Source organism: Pyrus communis, chromosome 12 (assembly GCF_041283825.1).
Source record: "Pyrus communis isolate YQ-2024b chromosome 12, ASM4128382v1, whole genome shotgun sequence".
Lineage (NCBI taxonomy): Eukaryota > Viridiplantae > Streptophyta > Magnoliopsida > Rosales > Rosaceae > Pyrus > Pyrus communis.
The window spans coordinates 10,717,570-10,736,439 of record NC_142576.1 but is presented as its reverse complement, the minus strand read 5'-3'; the positions used below and the strand labels follow the sequence as shown (position 1 = coordinate 10,736,439).

Genomic DNA, 18,870 nt, shown 5'->3' with positions numbered 1-18,870 from the left:
TCAAAGAAATGTAGCACCGAAATCTAACAAACTCTTATAAGGTATACCAGCACACGCATATATACAAGATCAAATTTAGCTGCAGAGAACACTAGCAAAAAATACTCATCAAGCAATTTTCGAAATTTACAACTCTAAAAGCTATCAAACACTGCTTTGATCATGTACTTAACAAGCAGTAAGCACACTAGCAAACGAAATGCAGAAACTCAAATACCCCCTAAGCAGATTTCAAGAGAAAAAGTAAATCAGATATCAGTAGCTAAAATCCAAAATCCCCATATAAGTTAACAAGTCATATAATCCAAACTTAAATCACTGCATGTTGGAACTAATCAAAGATTGTCAGACTTTAAAAACAAAACATGTGTTTTTTTTTCAAGAAATGAAAATTCTTAATTTCGAATGAAAAAGGATAATTGTACAATGAAAATGTCATCACACAAACTAAATATTGTCTAACCAATACTTGAAAAATATAAATAAAAATTTAGCACAAATTACTTTTCCCACTTCAAAATTTAGGCAAATTTAACGGAGATATGCATTCTATGAAACTAGTGTCCATGATCTAACAGTCAAACTTGTTTGTAGATACTACATGATTGCACCAAAAACAAAAAAAAAATTCAGAGATTAGTAACGGAACAAAAGTTTTCGACGATTATAAACGAAAAATCACAATTTAAAGGTTATTTTAGCTCCGGTTTTGATGATTTTTTTACAGCTACATTCCTCGACCCTATAAGAATGCAATGAACGAATTCGATCTTCAATTTAGAATATTTACACTAGTGGATATCACAAAATCTTATTTTATACTTAATGGAAGTATAATATTAACTCTAAGTGTTTGTTTAATCTACCGTTTTAACGCAATATTCATTCTACGAAACTTTTTTCAACGATCAAACCGTCAAACTTACTTGTACACACTTCGAGATTGCATACGTAAAAAATCGTAAAAAAAACAAACATTCAAAGATTATGTAACGGAACAAAAGTTTGCGACGGTTATAAACGAAAAATCCAATTTAACGGTTATTTTAGCTCCGATTTTGATGATTTTTTATAGCTACACTCCTCGACCCTATAAGAATGTAATGAATAAATTTGATCTTCAATTTAGAATATTTACACTAGTGGATGCCACAAAATCTTATTTTATACTTAATGGAAGTATAACATTAACTCTTAATTGTTTATTTAATCTACCGTTTTGACACAATACACATTCTACAAAACTTTTTCAACGATCTAACAATCAAACTTGTTTGTACACACTCCGAGATCGCATACGTAAAAAATCACAAAAAACAAATATTCAGAGATTTGGTAACAGAACAAAAGTTTTCGACGGTTATAAACAAAAAATCACAATTTAACGGTAATTTTAGCTCCGATTTTGATGATTTTTTACAGCTATACTCCTCGACCCTATAAGAATGCATTGAATGAATTCGATCTTCAATTTAAAATATTTACACTCTTGGATACCACAAAATCTTATTTTATACTTGATGGTGAAGTATAACATTAACTCTAAGTGTTTGCTTAATTTACCGTTTTGATGCGATACGCATTCTACGAAACATTTTTGCAATGATCCAACCGTCAAACTTGTTTGTACACACTCTGAGATCACATACGTAAAAAATCACAACAAACAAACATTCAGAGATTCGGTAACAGAACAAAAGTTTTCGAGGGTTATAAACGAAAAATCACAACTTAACGATTATTTTAACTTCGATTTTGATGATTTTTTATAGGTACACTACTCGACCCTGTAAGAATGCATTGAACAAATTTGATCTTCAATTTAAAATACTTACATTATTGGATACCACAAAATATCATTTTATACTTGATGGGGAAGTATGACATTAACTCTAAGTGTTTGTTTAATCTACCGTTTTGATGCGATACGTATTCTACGAAACGTTTTTCAACGATCCAACCGTCAACACACTCCGAGTTCGCATACGTAAAAAATCACAAAAAACAAACATTCAGAGATTAGGTAATGGAACAAAAGTTTTCGAGAGTTATAAATGAAAAATCACAATTTAACGGTTATTTTAGCTCTGATTTTGATGATTTTTTACAGATACACTCCTCGACCCCATAAGAATGCAATGAATGAATTTGATCTTCAATTTAAAATATTTACACTAGTGGATAAATCTTATTTTATACTTGATGGAAGTATAACATTAACTCTTAAGTGTTTGTTAAATCTATCAATTTGATAGGATATGCATTCTACGAAACTAGTTTCAATGATCCAACCGTCAAATATATTTGTATATACTCCAAGATAGCATGTGTAAAAAATCGCAAAAAAGAAAAACATTCAGAGATTATTCTAGCACCCGTCCAAAATTTTGATTTGTTTGTGTCGGTTATATCTGACAGGGCCTTGAGTGAAAAAAATATATTTAAAACATGTGTTTATTTATTTATTTTTAATCAATATAACATTTTAAAATAATAAAATTAGACATGATAGAGTACATCAGATGTTCATGTGTGTTTATGTGCCAGACATTGTGCTTTGTGATCCATTGAAAAAAATTGTTAGAATTTCTTTGTATCTTGTTGCTTGCCTGTGATGGAGTATAATCCTTATTACAAAAGTGATAGAACTTCAGATTGTAGTCTGTTGTTATTATTCTCTTAGAAAATTTATGGCTCGTGAGAATTGAGTTCATTAGACTTTAGGGTCATGAGTGAAAAAAAATATTTAAAATATGTGTTTATTTATTTATTTTTAATCAATATAACATTTTAAAATAATAAAATTTTCATTTCTGTTGGTTATAACCGAAAAAATACTAAAATAATAACCGCCAGAAAGTAAAATAATAAAATAGTCAATTTATGTCGATTATAACCCCCACCATTAACTTAAAAACTGCCAAAATCTGTCAAAAATATTTATAAAAAAAAAAAGATTCAAAAATACTATCGGTTATAACCGACATGATTTTTTTGATATCTGCCATTAAATATCTGCCAAGATTTTATGTCAGATATAACCGACAGGATTTTTCTAATATCCACCACCATCATCCACCACCTAAACCTAATACTGTAGTAGTGATAACTTCATTAAATGTGTTTTTTTTCTATCGATTTTTCTCCTAATTTTGGACACTTAGGTCTAATTTGTCATATTTCTCCACATAAATAACACTTACATTTACTTTTATCTTTGGGTGCTTTATGTTCTCTAATTCAAGGTCTATCACTTCTTTTTCTAAAGTGTTTGGGTATATATTTACATTTTCTAAATGTTATAGTAGGTCCTATACTGAAATTCTTATTTTGCTTATGAGGTATATATGACTTATATTTCTTCTTATATATTTTCTTATGTTTTTTTTTTTAATGACAACCATATTATTGTGGTAAATCTATATTTTTACAACTCATATAAAATTGTTTCCCAATGTCTTTTGCTTCTATTTGACTATATTTTTGTCTAAGTATATCATATATGTAACATCCCACATCGCCCAGGGGAATGGATCTTGTAAGCCTTATATGTATATTCTCATCTCTACCTAGCACGAGGCCTTTTGGAGCCTCACTGGCTTCAGGTTTCGTAGGAACTCCGAAGTTAAGTGAGTTCGCGCGAGAGCAATCCCATGATGGGTGACCCACTGAGAAGTTCTCGTGTGAGTTCCTAGAAACAAAACCATCAAGGCATGGTAGGGGCCCAAAGCGGACAATATCGTGCTACAGTGGAGTCAAACCCGAGATGTGGTGGGAGCCCCGGCCGGGATGTGACAATTTGGTATCAGAGCCAATCCTTGGCCTGAAGTGTGCCGACGAGGACGTCAAGCCCCTAAGAGAGGTGAATTGTAACATCTCACATCGCCTAGGGGAATGGATCCTGTAAGCCTTATATTTATATTCCCATCTCTACTAGCACGAGGCCTTTTGGGAGCTCACTGGCTTTGGGTTTCGTAGGAACTCCGAAGTTAAGCGAGTTCACTCAAGAGCAATCCCATGATGGGTGACCCACTGAGAAGTTCTCGTGTGAGTTCCCAGAAACAAAACCGTCAGGGCGTGGTCGGGGCCCAAAGAGCACAATATCTTGCTACGGTGGAGTCAAGCTCGATAAATGGTGGGGGTCGGGGCCAAGATGTGACAATATACATGCTGAATTCTACGTCTATTGTAATTTAATTTCCTTTTGGATGCTTTTGCTAGTCATTCCAAAAAAAATTCACCTATTGGTCGTTTTATCTTTGTCATATAAGTATCTAATAAATTAATATTATTAATTCTATTAGTTCACCTTAAATATCTAAAAAAATCTAAAGTGTAATTAGCTACGTACGGTAAATCATAAATTTGCAATTGTTCTAATTTCTTAATAGTTCTTATTTGTTCTTATTCACTTAAACCATCTAACATATTATTGTGGGCCCAAAAATATTCCCAAAACTCACAAGGCAACACGTGGACCTTTTACTCAAGAAAGATAAGATTGCCCTCATTAAATGGGTAGATCTCTCAAGCGTCCCCTCGCACAGCTCAACATCCCTGGAAGTTCTAGTAGCTAACTATGACTACTTAAAGCTCTCATCCTCGTGGCAAAAAAAAGTCAAAGGCATTAAAGGTAGGATTAATTATGAAATCTCATCTTTAATACATTAATCTCATTCACATTTAATCTGTGATATTTTCATCATTATCCCAAGATATTATTTGCACAATATCTTGAGAATATTTTCACGAAAAATCCAGCCCTAAGGCCGGCCACCCTCTCTATAAATACCCTATTTTTTCACCAGAATTTGATAAGCTTTTGCTATGCATACATGCCCTAAACACTCACTCTTTTCAGAGGAACTAACGTAGACATCGGAGATTCATTCGTCAAACCCCCCTCACCTTGTGGGTGCGTGAGGCTTTGGTCTTTGATCAAATGTGTTGATTATTTTGTAGGTATAAATTCGTCAAGATTGAAGACGGCGGATTTTTGCTACCACAATTATGTTCAATTAAAGTAACAAAATCATCTGTATTAATATTTGTTTTACCTACCTGATGTTGTTCTGGACATTAAACTTTTCATACTTGAAAATAATAAAAAACTAAGTCATCTCAAGTATGTTCAAAAGAATCTAACATACTTTGTGAAAGATTAAAATCTAACTTTAATGCTGAATGTGCACAACCTTTTCCCATTCTCTCTATTGTTTTTTCCAAGTCTTGTGGATCTATATTATCTACTATATTAATTTGTTCTATTCCTCTTAAGTATGGTATCCTACTTATTTGAGGTCGTCTTACGACGTTTTCATCCATGTAATCTACTCCTCTTTGCTCATATACTGCTCACCTAGTTGTCTTAAAAATTGTTGGTATGTTCTGGCAATATATCATGGATTATTATTTACTCATGATTTTCAACTTTCTTCTGCTGGATTTCATTCAATTTTTAATTCTAATAAATTCTTACATTATTTTGCTCCTAAAATACGTTCTACTCCTATATCTAGAATTAGCTTTTTCATTTCTTCATTGGAGATCTTGTGTAGTCCTAAATCATGTCTTATATTTTTCTAAATATTGTTCTCGTCTAAATTATCACTATCTTCTATGAGTTTGTCTACAATGTGATTAAATTTTTGCTCAACTAAATTAATATTTATATTATAAAAAAAAGCCATACATATACTCTCAAAATACTTTAAATTTCACTTTCATCATCTTCCATATTATATAATTGCTTGTACTAAATCTAATTGTTGCTTCTTCTACACTAGTTTCATATATTTGCACATGATATGGTTGCCTATTTCTTGCTCCTTGTAAGTTAGGTAATGTCTATTAGATTCCTTCTATAAAAAGCTATTATCAACGGGTTTTGCTTGTATCATATTTACATGCTTACTTCTAAATGTTTGAATTAAAATTTGAAATTCCAAATTAAATTTATGGTTTATATTTATTAGACACTTTGAAGATGTCATCTTTATTAACCCATTAATTGGTTATTAATATAGTCTAACGTTTTCCCCATTCAATTAGCTTATTCCTTAATTATTGCATAGTAAAGAGATGAAAATCAGTTTTATAGCCGTTATCTCATTTACGTTCGCCCATATGGGATTGCTAAAGCAATATTTTATGATATCCTAATGTTCTAATTGAGCTTTTGTTAAAAAAATAAAAAATAAAAAATACAGTTTCCATTGTTTCAACCTTGAGAGTAATGTTTTCTTTCCTACAAATCCCACCTAGTTGAAAAGAATCTCACCGTCCTCTCCTCACTTAATCTCTTGTATTCTTTCAAATGCTATTATAATTTTCACCACTCATCTGTCAGTTAAGAAAAGAATTGACCTGTTCACTTGACCCAAGTATTGCGAGTGTACATTTACTAGAATCACAGGTTTTTGTAACCTAGAAAGTACGGCATCCTAACCTACTGCGCTAAGACACTGTCTCCAAGAGGCGAAATCCACCCTTACAGACAATGAACTTACACAGCTCAACCTAAAATTTTGTTCTAGTCAAGTATGATTGTAGATCGATATATTTGCCACAAAAGATAAGTATTTTGTTGTTATTACATTAGTTTTATCTATTTTAATATTTCTATGTGAAAGAATATTTACTAATATTTATTTTATGTGATTTGTTATAAGAGAAATAGCATCTTTGTTGCCAAGTTTGCCAACGAAAGTTGGGGCGGAGAAATTTAAGAGAAGCTAAAAATGATTGCTGTTTCAGGTGAAAAACGGATCCGCAACCTAGATAAAAACAAAAGGATATTGTCAATTATTTTGAAGGACCAGAAGAAATTTGAGGAACAACAGTTAAAGGATTTCTTCTTCATTGCGCTCAAGCAGACGTTTGCTGCCATGGGTAGCCGTCGCACCACCATGCCTTCTCCAGCTGCTCAGGGCGCGATATCCGGCATAGGGTATATTTTCGACGCTTGGGTGGACATGTTCCCAGCCTTGCTATAGTATGGATCCGCCAATCCTTAGGGTCTCGGCATTAAGTTTCAGCATCTCTAGACCGAGTCATGCACGGGAATCTCGGGGCCATGTGGAGACTGGAGGTATTGGCTCCAGGCAGTGGCGGATCCAGGATTTTAAACTCGGGGGGTCCCAATAGTAAAGGTTAAAAAATTTATAGACAAAAATAACATTGAAAAGTTAAATATAATACATTTTATTCAAAAATCATTTGCATAACAATATTACAAGCTATAAAATCCTAATTCAAGCGTCCACGACAAGGTTTCATGGTCTGAAAATGTTCCATGATAGCTTCATTACCAATACATGAAAAAACATCTTTCTCAATGTAAACAACTAAGCTGTCACTTAACCATTGATCTCCCATTTTGTTGCGAAGTGGACCCTTAATGATATTCATAGCGGAAAATGCCCTCTCCACTGAAGCAGTTGCAACCGGTAAAACCAAAGCCAACTGAACAAGCAAATATACATATGCAAATGTTCGATGCAACCCTTTCTCCACCATTTTCTTAGCAAGCTCATTAATTCCCCGCAATTGAGAAAAATCATTATCAGAACGCACAAAATGAATGTAAATATCAAGTTGATCTTGAAGTGCCGATCTATCTCGATCCGTGAAATCTTTAGGATACATATGAGCAAGGCGAACAAGCTTCTCTTTATCAAAAGCTACAAATGAATCATTCGGACTCAAGCATGCCAAGCAAATAAGCAATTTGGTATTACCTTCAGCGAAGCGATCATCTAATTCTGTAAGTTGGAAATCAATGACCTCGAAAAAGAGCTCCACTTTGTAATGATGATGATTGGTCTTTCTTGGAGCCTTACGCAATGACTTCCCTTGAATGACATATAAATCATCCATATTAGGCACCTCAATTTCATGTTCAACACAAAAAGATGATACTTTATCAACCAAAAGATCAAAATTTTCATCATTCCTCATGCAACGTAGTTGTTCTTTACATGTCTTGACTAAAGCCATTGCATTCACAATCTCTTGATCTTTTTTTTGCAATGCTTGTGACAAATCGTTTGTAACTCCTAATATGGATTTCATCAAAAAGAGGAGGAACACAAACTCAAAAGATTGTAAATCTTTTAATAACCTTTTTGCTTCACCAACACTATCATTGTAGCAATCTTCAACAATCATGTCAAGCACATCCACCACAGATGAGAACATTGTAATCAAACTAATCAAAGCACCATAATGTGAATTCCACCGTGTATCCCCAGCACGTTTGAGACTAGTTTCTTGATTTAACCCTTGCCTCGTTTCAAGACAATCATTTTCAATAGCTTTCAAGAGATTTTCTTGTTGTTTCTCTCTAAGTGCATCACGACGCTTACATGAGCATCCAACAACATTTACCAAACTATTAGTCAATGTGAAAAAAGCGGCAACATCGGAGTTTTTCTTTGCTACGGCAACAAGAGCTAATTGTAGTTGATGAGCAAAACAATGAACATAAAATGCACAACTTTCTTCATCCAAATTTTTTTTTTTAAGGCCATTGAACTCACCTCTCATATTACTCGCACCATCATAACCTTGACCTCGTAGGTTGGAGTAGCTCAAGTCATGTAGTTTCAAGAACTCATCAATGGACTCCTTTAGTTTACTTGAAGTTGTTTCGGTAACATGTTGGACTCCCACGAACCTTTCAATTACTTGACCTTTGTTGTCCACATAACGCAAAATCACCGCCATTTGCTCCTTTGTTGAAATATCACGTGATTTCCCGGAGCATGAATTGAAGGAGCTATTAGCTTGAGATTTCCCGGAGCATTTTCCAACACAACTTCCTTTATTTTCTCATCATGATTTGCAAGGAATTGCAAGAGCTCTAAATAATTCCCCCTATTATTCGAAGTGACACTTTCATCACGGCCACGAAAAGGAAGGCCTTGTCGCAACAAGAACTTAGTGCAATCTATTGATGCATTCAAGCAAAGACGATATTTCATACACTCTTCTTCTGATTGTTTGATCACAACTGCTTCAATATGTGTCTTTTGGTTCATTAGATAACTAGCCGCTTCTCTAGCTTTATTGTGGAAACTACCAATAGGACCAACATGTTTGTCAAAACATTCTCTTGCATTCTTCCATTTCTTAAAGCCTACCCCAGTGAAGGCATCGCTTCCTAATTGTGAAAAGTTGATTTTAAAGAGATAGCAATGAAGACAAAATGCCGCATCTTTAGATATACTATACTCCAACCAATCATATTCTTCAAACCACGAAACAACAAATCGTCGTTTTTTCTTTGCATGCAAAGTGTATGGGAACTCATACTTTATAGGCCTACAAGGTCCCATTTGCAAATATGCTCTGCGGACCTCATCTTGAATATTAGAAGGATAGTCATTCATTCGAATTCTTTTTCCCGGGTCTCTCTCAAGATTATTAAAATCAATGTCACACTCATTTTGTCTTGAGCTCGAACTACCCGAACAAGTAGATGATGCTATTGGCTTTGGCTTGAAAAATCTTTCCATATTTCTTATTTCTAAACTACACATTTAACCAAAAACACAAAACATATACCAATCAACCAATAAACAAAAATTCCATCTAAATTTCAATTATAAAATGAGTATACAAACATAAAACACATCAACAATCATATCAATAATAGACTAAAAATCTCCACCAATATCTAATATAATTTAATTGAGATTAGATTAAAATACCAAAAAACTTACTTGAATTTGGAACCAAATAGTGGTGGCTTGGAGAATTGAAACAAGTGGAGGTATAATATTGGAGTAATGTAATTATAATATTGGATTGGGTGGGATTAGAAATTTAGGGTTTTGGGTGAATATAAGAAAGATGGGGGGATTTGGGGGAAAAGCAGTGGAAGGAACGGGGAAAGGGAAGTGAAAGGGACAACAGGAAAGATGGCCCTTCAAAAAGAATATGTAATTGGTGCCTTGGTGGACCAATTTCAAACGTTGATTTCATTGGTTTAACAAAAAAAAAAAAAAAAAAAAGGGCCAAAACACTGCGTTTTGGACTAATTTTTTTAATGTCCTGTTTTCTTTCTTCTCCCCTGTTTTCTTCTTCTCCCCTGTTTTCTTCTTCTGCGTTGCAACCTGCAACAGTTGCAACCTGCTGCTGCAGCAACACAGACAGCCTGCACAGGTCTCGTGTTCGAGTACGAGGGGTCCTGCGGAAAATTTCTAGCAACATTTTAGGATGGCCGAGGGGTCCTGGGACCTCCCAGGACCCTCTGTAGATCCGTCCTTGGCTCCAGGTCTTAGGGTCACTTGGCAAGATCCGGGAATTTAGAGGCCGGCCGGGTATGGGTGTGTAACTGCTGAGACCTAGAATTGGAGTGCGGTTCATGCACGTGTGATGATGTAGAGTTGAGAATGAGCCAACAGGATCCTCTCCGCATCTTCTTTGTGAAGGTCCCGAAAATTCGTGAATCGTATCCATTCATCGTACATTATGTGGTCAGTTTTCGTCAAATACTATTTGCGTTCAATTTTAAATTTAAAATAATTTATGACCACATGATAAACGATGAATGGACAAGATTCACGGATTCCCGAAATCCTCACAAAGAGGATCCGGAATCGAGAATGAGAGATGGAGGAAATTAACAACTCGAATATCAAAGAACAGCATGTCAACAGAATGTCAAAGTGTCTATTTTGTGAATGCAGCAGCCAACAGTATCTCTCCTTCCTCATAACTCTCGTACAAGCAGTATTATCTCTTATGCGTGGTCTTCTTCTTCCACTTTTTTTTTTTTTCCTCCTCCTTCACAAAATCACTTCTTTTTTCATCCACGAATTGCACACTCTCATGATTCTCGTCTATTCATATATTTTTTCAAGAAACTTCTTGCGAGGTGAATTCAGCAGATTACACTTATTTCGTTAGTTTACATATACATTTCTTCCTTATATATATATATATATATATATATATATATATATATATATATATATATATATATTATTTTTTTATTTTTTTTTTTTTTTTTATATATAATTGCATTCCGTGATCATTAACGTCATCATCCTTTCAGTACCAGTCTTCGAACGCCATAACCATGGGTATTCATGCTGGAGAATTTAGCCACAGGGCGAGGAAGAAAGCCTTTGAAGCCACGGTAACCGCACACTACTACATTTAACACTTTTCGTGACGAAGGGCAATTTGTCGTGTAAAGCGGCATAGAATCGCACTGGTATTAATGAAACAAAAAGTTCGTTGTGCAGAAATCGTCACGCAAGGGTCGTGAAAACTGACTATGCGCGACAAGAACAAAAATTGTATCGCATAAGAGTGAAAATGCGCGACGACAGAGACGCTGTCGCTCAGAATTGAAGGGAATGAAATTAGTTTGTCGTGCATGACCTAATGCAACAAAGTGAGCTGGACGAGATACAGTACATGGGGCAATGGTTCTGGTGGGCAGTAAGTTTGCACGACGAATACTTGATATAGGACACTAGTTCACAAAAACTTTATGTGACCAAGTGTTCGTCGCAAGGTGTCAATTTTTTTAATTAATTTTAATTTATTTTTTTTTTTTGGTTCTGGCTACATGATTTATTTAAATAATAATTACTTCTTTTTTTTATTATTAAAATTGCAACTATAATAAATGGAGGGAAAATGACATTTATATATCAAATAAAAATGTAAGTACAAGTAAAAAGTTTAAAACTTAGAAAAAAGAAGCTAAGTGTTATTGGCACTCCAAAAATCTCATTCTACACTCCTCACAAGTGTATTTTTCTTTCTAAATATAGAAAGTTTGGAAAGTAGAATGAGTAATTTGGAGTGCCAATAATAATTCCCAAAAAAAAAACCTATAATCTATTTGGTCATTAAATGGGGTCATCTGCGGGTTGGGGTACGAGTTGTGGTGCAAGTCGAGTTGGAAGTCAGGCTACGAGTTAGTAAGCTGGGGAGGATGATGGTTGGGCTAGTGAACGGGGCTTGGAGGTCAACGAGTTATGTGGCTCAGAGGTGGAGGGGACTGTAACGACATGTGGGAGACAAATGTCGTTCTAGCTGAGGGCCACAACGATCAATGCAAGCTTACTCCTTAGGTTGGCCAATTCATGCGTCAGTTCAGTGATGCTGGGGCCTTGTGGTTGCGATAATGATGAGGCCCCAGTAGCACGCTGACAAGCCTGCCCCATTCACTGACAATACTTCCCCAACCTCCGCCCGAGGGTCGCATCCAAGGTCTCAGTCAAGATCTAAAACCACACATCCTCAAGTAGAGCCACGGACTCGATAAGACTGCTTGGGGGAAGTTGGGAGGCAAACTCCTGAAGGACAGTCTAGGTCTTCTCCACCATCGTCGACTATGACAATAAGACAAAAATGGATTGATAAGAATTAATATTAAATTAATTTTTTTAATTTTTGGAAGCGTAAAATAGGAAATTGAAAAGAAGTACTTATCTACAGCTGCTCGGTAAGCTCATCCAAGGGCCGAACATAAACGTCCTTAAAGATGCCTATCTCGGGGAATTTAGAACCCCCTGGAATAAAAGCAACAAAAAAACATAAAGATTGTGGAAAATAAATTGAATATTTGTAAGAAATTGGAAGTGCAAATATTAAAATCTCATTACCTGTTGTCGCACCTCCATCATATAGGAAAAGGGTCTCGAACTAGAATAGTGAAAAAGAGTTTTCTTCTCCCGATTGATCTTGTTCACTTTCACCTTCTTTTGTTAACATAAAATAAACCTATTAGTGTAATATTTAAAGATAATGAAACAAACGCGTAAACCAAAGTAGGAATAATTTTTAAAACAATTAAAATTAAATAAGTAATACATATAAAAAAACGTACCACATATGCGGGGTCCTGAAAATGGCCGCAGAGGCACACCCACTTGTCTGGCCGATCCTCCAACTTCAGCGGGCAACCCTCTTCTAGAGTGACCTCCGGATCATCACACAACTCATAATGTTTGTGGAGGTCGCTCTTCCACTGCTTATACCGCTCGTAAAACAACCTATCCACGTAGATGTCCATCGACTCGTTTATGTCGTCAAAATTGTAGTTTGTCTACAATTTACCGAGTATTAAATTAAAATTTAAAAAAAAAAACCCAAAATTAAAATTGAAGTCAAAGTTGAAAAAAGGAAAAAAAATAATAATATAAAAATATGAACTTGATATATAATTGAATAAAACAAAGTTAGGAACTTATCAATAAACAGTTGCGGACTAGGTTCTTCGTCTTTGCCGAGATCTTGCGCCACGATTTCCACAACATGTCCCACGTCGTGGGCCAATGCACTATGCTGCTCCACTGTAGGTGCAGCTCGATGCCTCTCATCATATCCTATCGTGATACGATTGTTTGTCACCTAGGTGACCTGCCCCATCGTCAATTGTTGGCAAGGTCCCTGAGTGTTTTTCTTAGCCGCAAAACAACAAAACAAACGTCAAACATTAAGTTAAAAATTTACCAAAATTTCGATAGAACCTCCCCTTCATTATACAAATTCCCAAAACCTGCAAACCATAATAAACAATAAAACACACAGGCAAGCAACATTGTGAACAATTTCTTAAGGGACGAAATATCTAAAACGCATTTTTTTATGATAAAAATCAAGTTTTGTAAATATATTTAACTTGTCATTTAGCTACGTTTAGATTTTTCTTCTCCTGTTTTTTTGTTAAAGTAGCAAATAACTGCATTTGGATTAGTTAAATTAAATGGATTTTGTTATTTTACTTGGACGAGTGGCATCGGATGCAAATGCGGATGCCGTGTCAGGAATCCGGGCATGCCGGTGAGTACGACGTGCACTAGGCAAACACCACCGAAGACATCGTGATGCAAGCATATGTGCCACGTCTGGTCCTCCTAACGCAGCCATGGGAGGGTCCATTGTCGCTGGGGCACTCCTCGCAGTAAAAGGTGGTGGAGGAGGTGCAGGGGACCCATTACTTGCAGCCCTTCAGGTATCTAAGGCGAGACATTTAAAAAATTTAAAGAGAAAAAAAAAATTAATTTAACTATTATAGGCAAAAAAATTAAAAACTAAATGTGTAATTACAAAAATATATAACATGAATGTACAAATTTAAATTAATCCACTACAACCGTAACCTAATCTCCTAGAACCCTAACCTAATCCCGCCACCTAAAACCATCCCTAACCTTAATTTGACTATATAACTAGAATTTAGAAAAATCAAACTAAATGTAATTTTAATTATATAACTATAAGTTAATTATACAACTTCCCCAAAATTAGAAAATTCCCCTATCCCTAATCTAATCAGTGCCTACCCCTAACCCTAATCCCCCAAATTATATTCTCTAATTAAATTCCCCCTAATTAAAAACTACCCCATTACACCCTATGAAAATATTTTCTTATATAAGATGCCTACAATAATGAGAATTAAAATTTATAATATTTTCATAAAATTATAAATAAAAAAAGAAACATTGAATACATATGCTGTCATTAAATAGAGTCTAGGGACTAAAATTAATTTTTAATCTTGTATAAGACATTTTTCTAAACTTCATCTTATTTAGGGATTAAAATCTAGTTTTCTAATTAGAAAATTCCCCTATCCCTAATCTAATCCGTGCCCACCCCTAACCCTAATCCCCCAAATTATATTCTCTAATTAAATTCCCCTCATTAAAAATTACCCCTAATTACAAATTAGCCCTAATTATACACCATTCCCCTAAATTAGAAATTTTCCCTATCCCTAATCTAATCCATGCCTACCTCTAACCCTAATCCCCCGATTTACATTATCTAATTAAACTCCCCCTATTTACAAGTTAGCCCTAATTTCAATTGAGCCCTAATTATATACCATTCCCCTAAATTAGAAAATTTCCCTATCCCTAATCTAATCCGTGCCCACCCCTAACCCTAATCCCCCAAATTAATTTTCTAATTAAATTTCCCCCTATTAAAAACTACCCCTAATTACAAATGAGCCCTAATTATAAAATTAACCCTAATTATATACCATTCCCCTAAATTAGAAAATTTCCCTATCCCTATTCTAATCCTTGCCCACCCCTAACCCTAATCCCCCAAATTGCATTCTCTAATTAAATTCCCCCTAATTAAAACCTACCCCTAATTACAAATTAAGGCCAAATTATAAAATTCGCCAAATCAGGAAACTCTAATGCCGAACCCTAATCCCATATTCTAAACCCTAATCCCCAAATTGAAATCCTAATCGGCAAACCCTAATCCCTAAATCGAAATCCTAATCGGAAAACCCTAATCCATAAGCCTAAATGGTTAATTAAAATGAAATTAAAAAAATTAAAAAAGATAAATAAATAAATAAATAATATATATAAAAAAATAAAAAATAAAAAATAAAAAAAGCAGGATACCTGAGTGAGGGAGATAGCAAGTGAGAGAGGGGGAGGGTGGGTGGGATAGAGGAGGACGGTGGCTGCAAGGGAAGGAAAGTGCAACTAAAAGAGGGAGAGAGTGGCAGAGAGAGGGAGTGCATGGGAAAGAGAAAGAAGAAAGTTAGGGGAAAGGATGAGGGTTGTCTAAAAAAATTTAAACGAACACCCTTGTGTGACACACAGTTTTTCGCACAAACCCTAAAGTCATCACACGTTTTTTGAATTTTTGTGGAAATTTAAAATTTTCAAGACAAAATTTAACGGCGCGCTAAATATTAGAAATTGAGCGACAAAACATGAAAATTTGTTGAGCAAATAGGCTTCGCGCGATGATTTCTTGGTATTCATCGCGTAAGAATGTGTAATAATTTTTTAAAATTCAAAATTTTTCCTAAAAAATTGAATTTATAGGACTCAACATGGTGTCCCTGTGTAATATTAAAAAAATTACGCGACGAATTTATATATTTCGTCGTGCAAGCGTGTAAATTTTTTTTTTTTTTTTAAAAAAGGAATTTTTTTCGTAAACCCGACATAAATTTACATATATTTCACTAAAATTATTTTATGATAAATAAAATTGCATTTAATTTACAAAACAATTCAAAATTATATTAATTAATCCTCGTCCGAACTATAATAAGTTTCACTATCGTCGGTATCATCATCTTCAGTGTCCCATTCCTCCTCGTCGATAAGTACATCACCGTCGTCGTTCGCATCCTATGGTTGATCGTATCGGGGAAGATCACTGAGGTCAATTGAAATTGAGTCAAACAGTATTTCGATATCAGCAATGCCTGGTATCTGAAATGGTTCTTGGACAAGATTATTATCCCGTACTGTTTTCCCACTAATTTCAATCGAAAACTCAAGACTTTGGTCCGCGACGTTGATGTCATCCCCATCGTAACTAGGATCTTGGTTTGGTATAGCATACACATTCCTATGCTCAATCCTTTGAAAACTTTCCAACCCCTTCGGACCTTAAGGTCATCTACATAAAAAAACCTATTTTCCCACACTTGCCAAATTGTAAGGGTCGTCATCGTACCAAGTTATGGTAGTGTTGACTGAGAGGAAGCCATGATCCCTCTTCACACTTCCCTACCTATGTGGGTTTGTATCAAACCATCGGCATTTAAAAACGATAACTTGGTAACAGTCTTTGTACAGCACTTGTACGACACTAGATAGTTTGCCATAAAACTCAATGTCTGTACTTTCCCCACCACCAAGGACATGGACACCGCTATTTTGCGTACACAACTTGTCATCACGCTTAGCCCCCAAAAACTTGACGCCATTAACATGGTAATCGGAGTACAATTCTACCCGAATAAGATCGAATGCCAAGTTATATAACTCTTCAGTGTAAGCGGGTGAATTGGATGCATTTAACTGATTTACCTAACACGGTAGCCAAAAATCACAACTTGTTTTAGCCACTTCGAATATATTGATGAAATTAATACAACATGTTAATACAAATGCAAAAAACCTACATATTCAAGAAACCACCTAGAAAAGAATTCATTGTGCCTTTTCGCATATAGATGTGAAGGATAATCCCGCTTCATCATTTGTTCATGCCCATCCAGGTAAATCATTGTCTCGTCATAATTGTTTAGTATGTACTAATGCACAGCCTCCATGTCTTTTTTGGTAAATGCCTCCCCTCAAACAGGCTTGCCAAAAGGTCGTGCAACTTGGGCAAAAACAGAAAAGTTCTCTTTTCGCACACCCCCGTCATTATTGCGCTAAGTATGATTAAGAGTCATCTAAACATCTTTAACATACATTCCACAAAATGTAAGGGACTTGTACCACCCAAGCCTCTATAATGGATCCTTTGGGCTTGGCCCTATTTCATATACATTTTTTTAGGTCGCCGAGAAGCCTAGAAAAATACAAACACTGTTACCAAATAAATTAGATAAAAATGTTGTATGACGACAAATAAACATTTGAATAACGAGTTTATACCTTTCTATTGGGTACATCCATCGATAGTTAACTGGTCCAGCAAGCAATGCCTCTTCCGGCAAGTGAACCATAACGTGGATCATACTTGTGAAGAAAGTTGGAGGAAATATTTGTTCCAACTTGCAGAGGACTTGGACAATGTCGTGGCACAACTGATTAATGTCTAATTTTTCCAACAACCTTGTGGTTAATTAGGAAAAAAATATGGACAACAATATGATTGGCTTCACGACATCATCACGCAATAGGTGCCGAATACTAACCAAAAGTAGGTGTTGTAGAATGACATGGCAATCATGACTCTTTAACCCTGAAAGTGTTCCGCCGTCAACGTTCACACAACGGCCAATATTTGAAGCATACCCATCTAGAAACTTGACTAAAGATAGAAACTTCAAAACTTCTTTTGTCTTTTGGTTAAAGTGAAAAAAATACAAGGAACCTTTTTGTTGTGTTGTCGTCCTTATTCATCCATTAACGGGGTCATATTCCGTTTCGCTCCAGATTGAGACAAGCTTTGATAGTGTCTTTCGTCTTGCCCTTAATATCTAGAATTGTGCCCACCAATGTGTCAAACACAATTTTATAAACATGGATAACATAAAGGTTATGTCTCAGTTTTAGCTTAGACTAGTATGGAAGCTAAAAAAACAGGCTTGTGGGTCTAATTCAGATGGGTTGTTGGTCGGGGCTTAGTTACAATTTTCCCGAAAGGATCGAAATTCAAACGGTTAAGCTATTCTAAACTTTGGTCACCGGACCACTCTCTAAGTTTAAGTTGAGGCTCTATTTTGCCGTCGAACTCTTTGTCCTTCTCATGCCACTTGTGGTCCCATGGTAGCCATCTCTGATGACCAAGATAGCAAACTTTTCCGGCATGCCAACCAAATGTGACATCATCTTTACAAACTAGACATGCAAAGTAACCTTTAGTGCTTTCCATGGAAACCATGGCATAAGCCGAAAAATCGTTTACTGCCCATATTGTGAACATCTTCCCAGTAGACTTATCATATGTGCGGACACCATTATCCCATAAATCTTTTAGTTCATCAACCAACGGCCACAAATAAACATCAATAGACTTACCGGGATCCTCAGTGATCAAAAGAGTCTTCATCATATATTCTTTCTTCATCCATTTCCAAGGCAGAAAATTATAAGGAAAAACAAATATCGGACAAGTGATGTGGTATTGGTTTAGAACCCCAAAAGGATTGAATCCGTTAGTAGCAAGTCTCAACCTAACGTTACGAGCCTCAACTACAAAACTGAGGTACATATGATCAAAATATTTCCATGCCTCTCCATTTGTAGGATGCCTCATCACGTCATCATCCACCCGACTTTCCTTATGCCATCTCATGTCACTTGCAGTATGCGTCAATATATACAATCGTTGCAACCTCGACTTTAGTGGTAAATAAAGCATAACTTTTTGTGGAATCTTCGTCAGTCTATT

General features: G+C 35.3%; 1 protein-coding gene across 1 annotated transcript; it reads right to left on the bottom strand.

Annotated features, from left to right (window-relative positions):
* Nucleotides 1-7,176: 7,176 nt before the first annotated feature.
* Nucleotides 7,177-8,772, bottom strand: LOC137710013 (uncharacterized). The gene has a single exon (XM_088681866.1). The coding sequence runs from the start codon at nucleotides 8,725-8,727 to the stop codon at nucleotides 7,249-7,251; it is 1,479 nt and encodes a 492-aa protein (XP_088537992.1). The 5' UTR covers nucleotides 8,728-8,772; the 3' UTR covers nucleotides 7,177-7,248.
* Nucleotides 8,773-18,870: the final 10,098 nt, after the last annotated feature.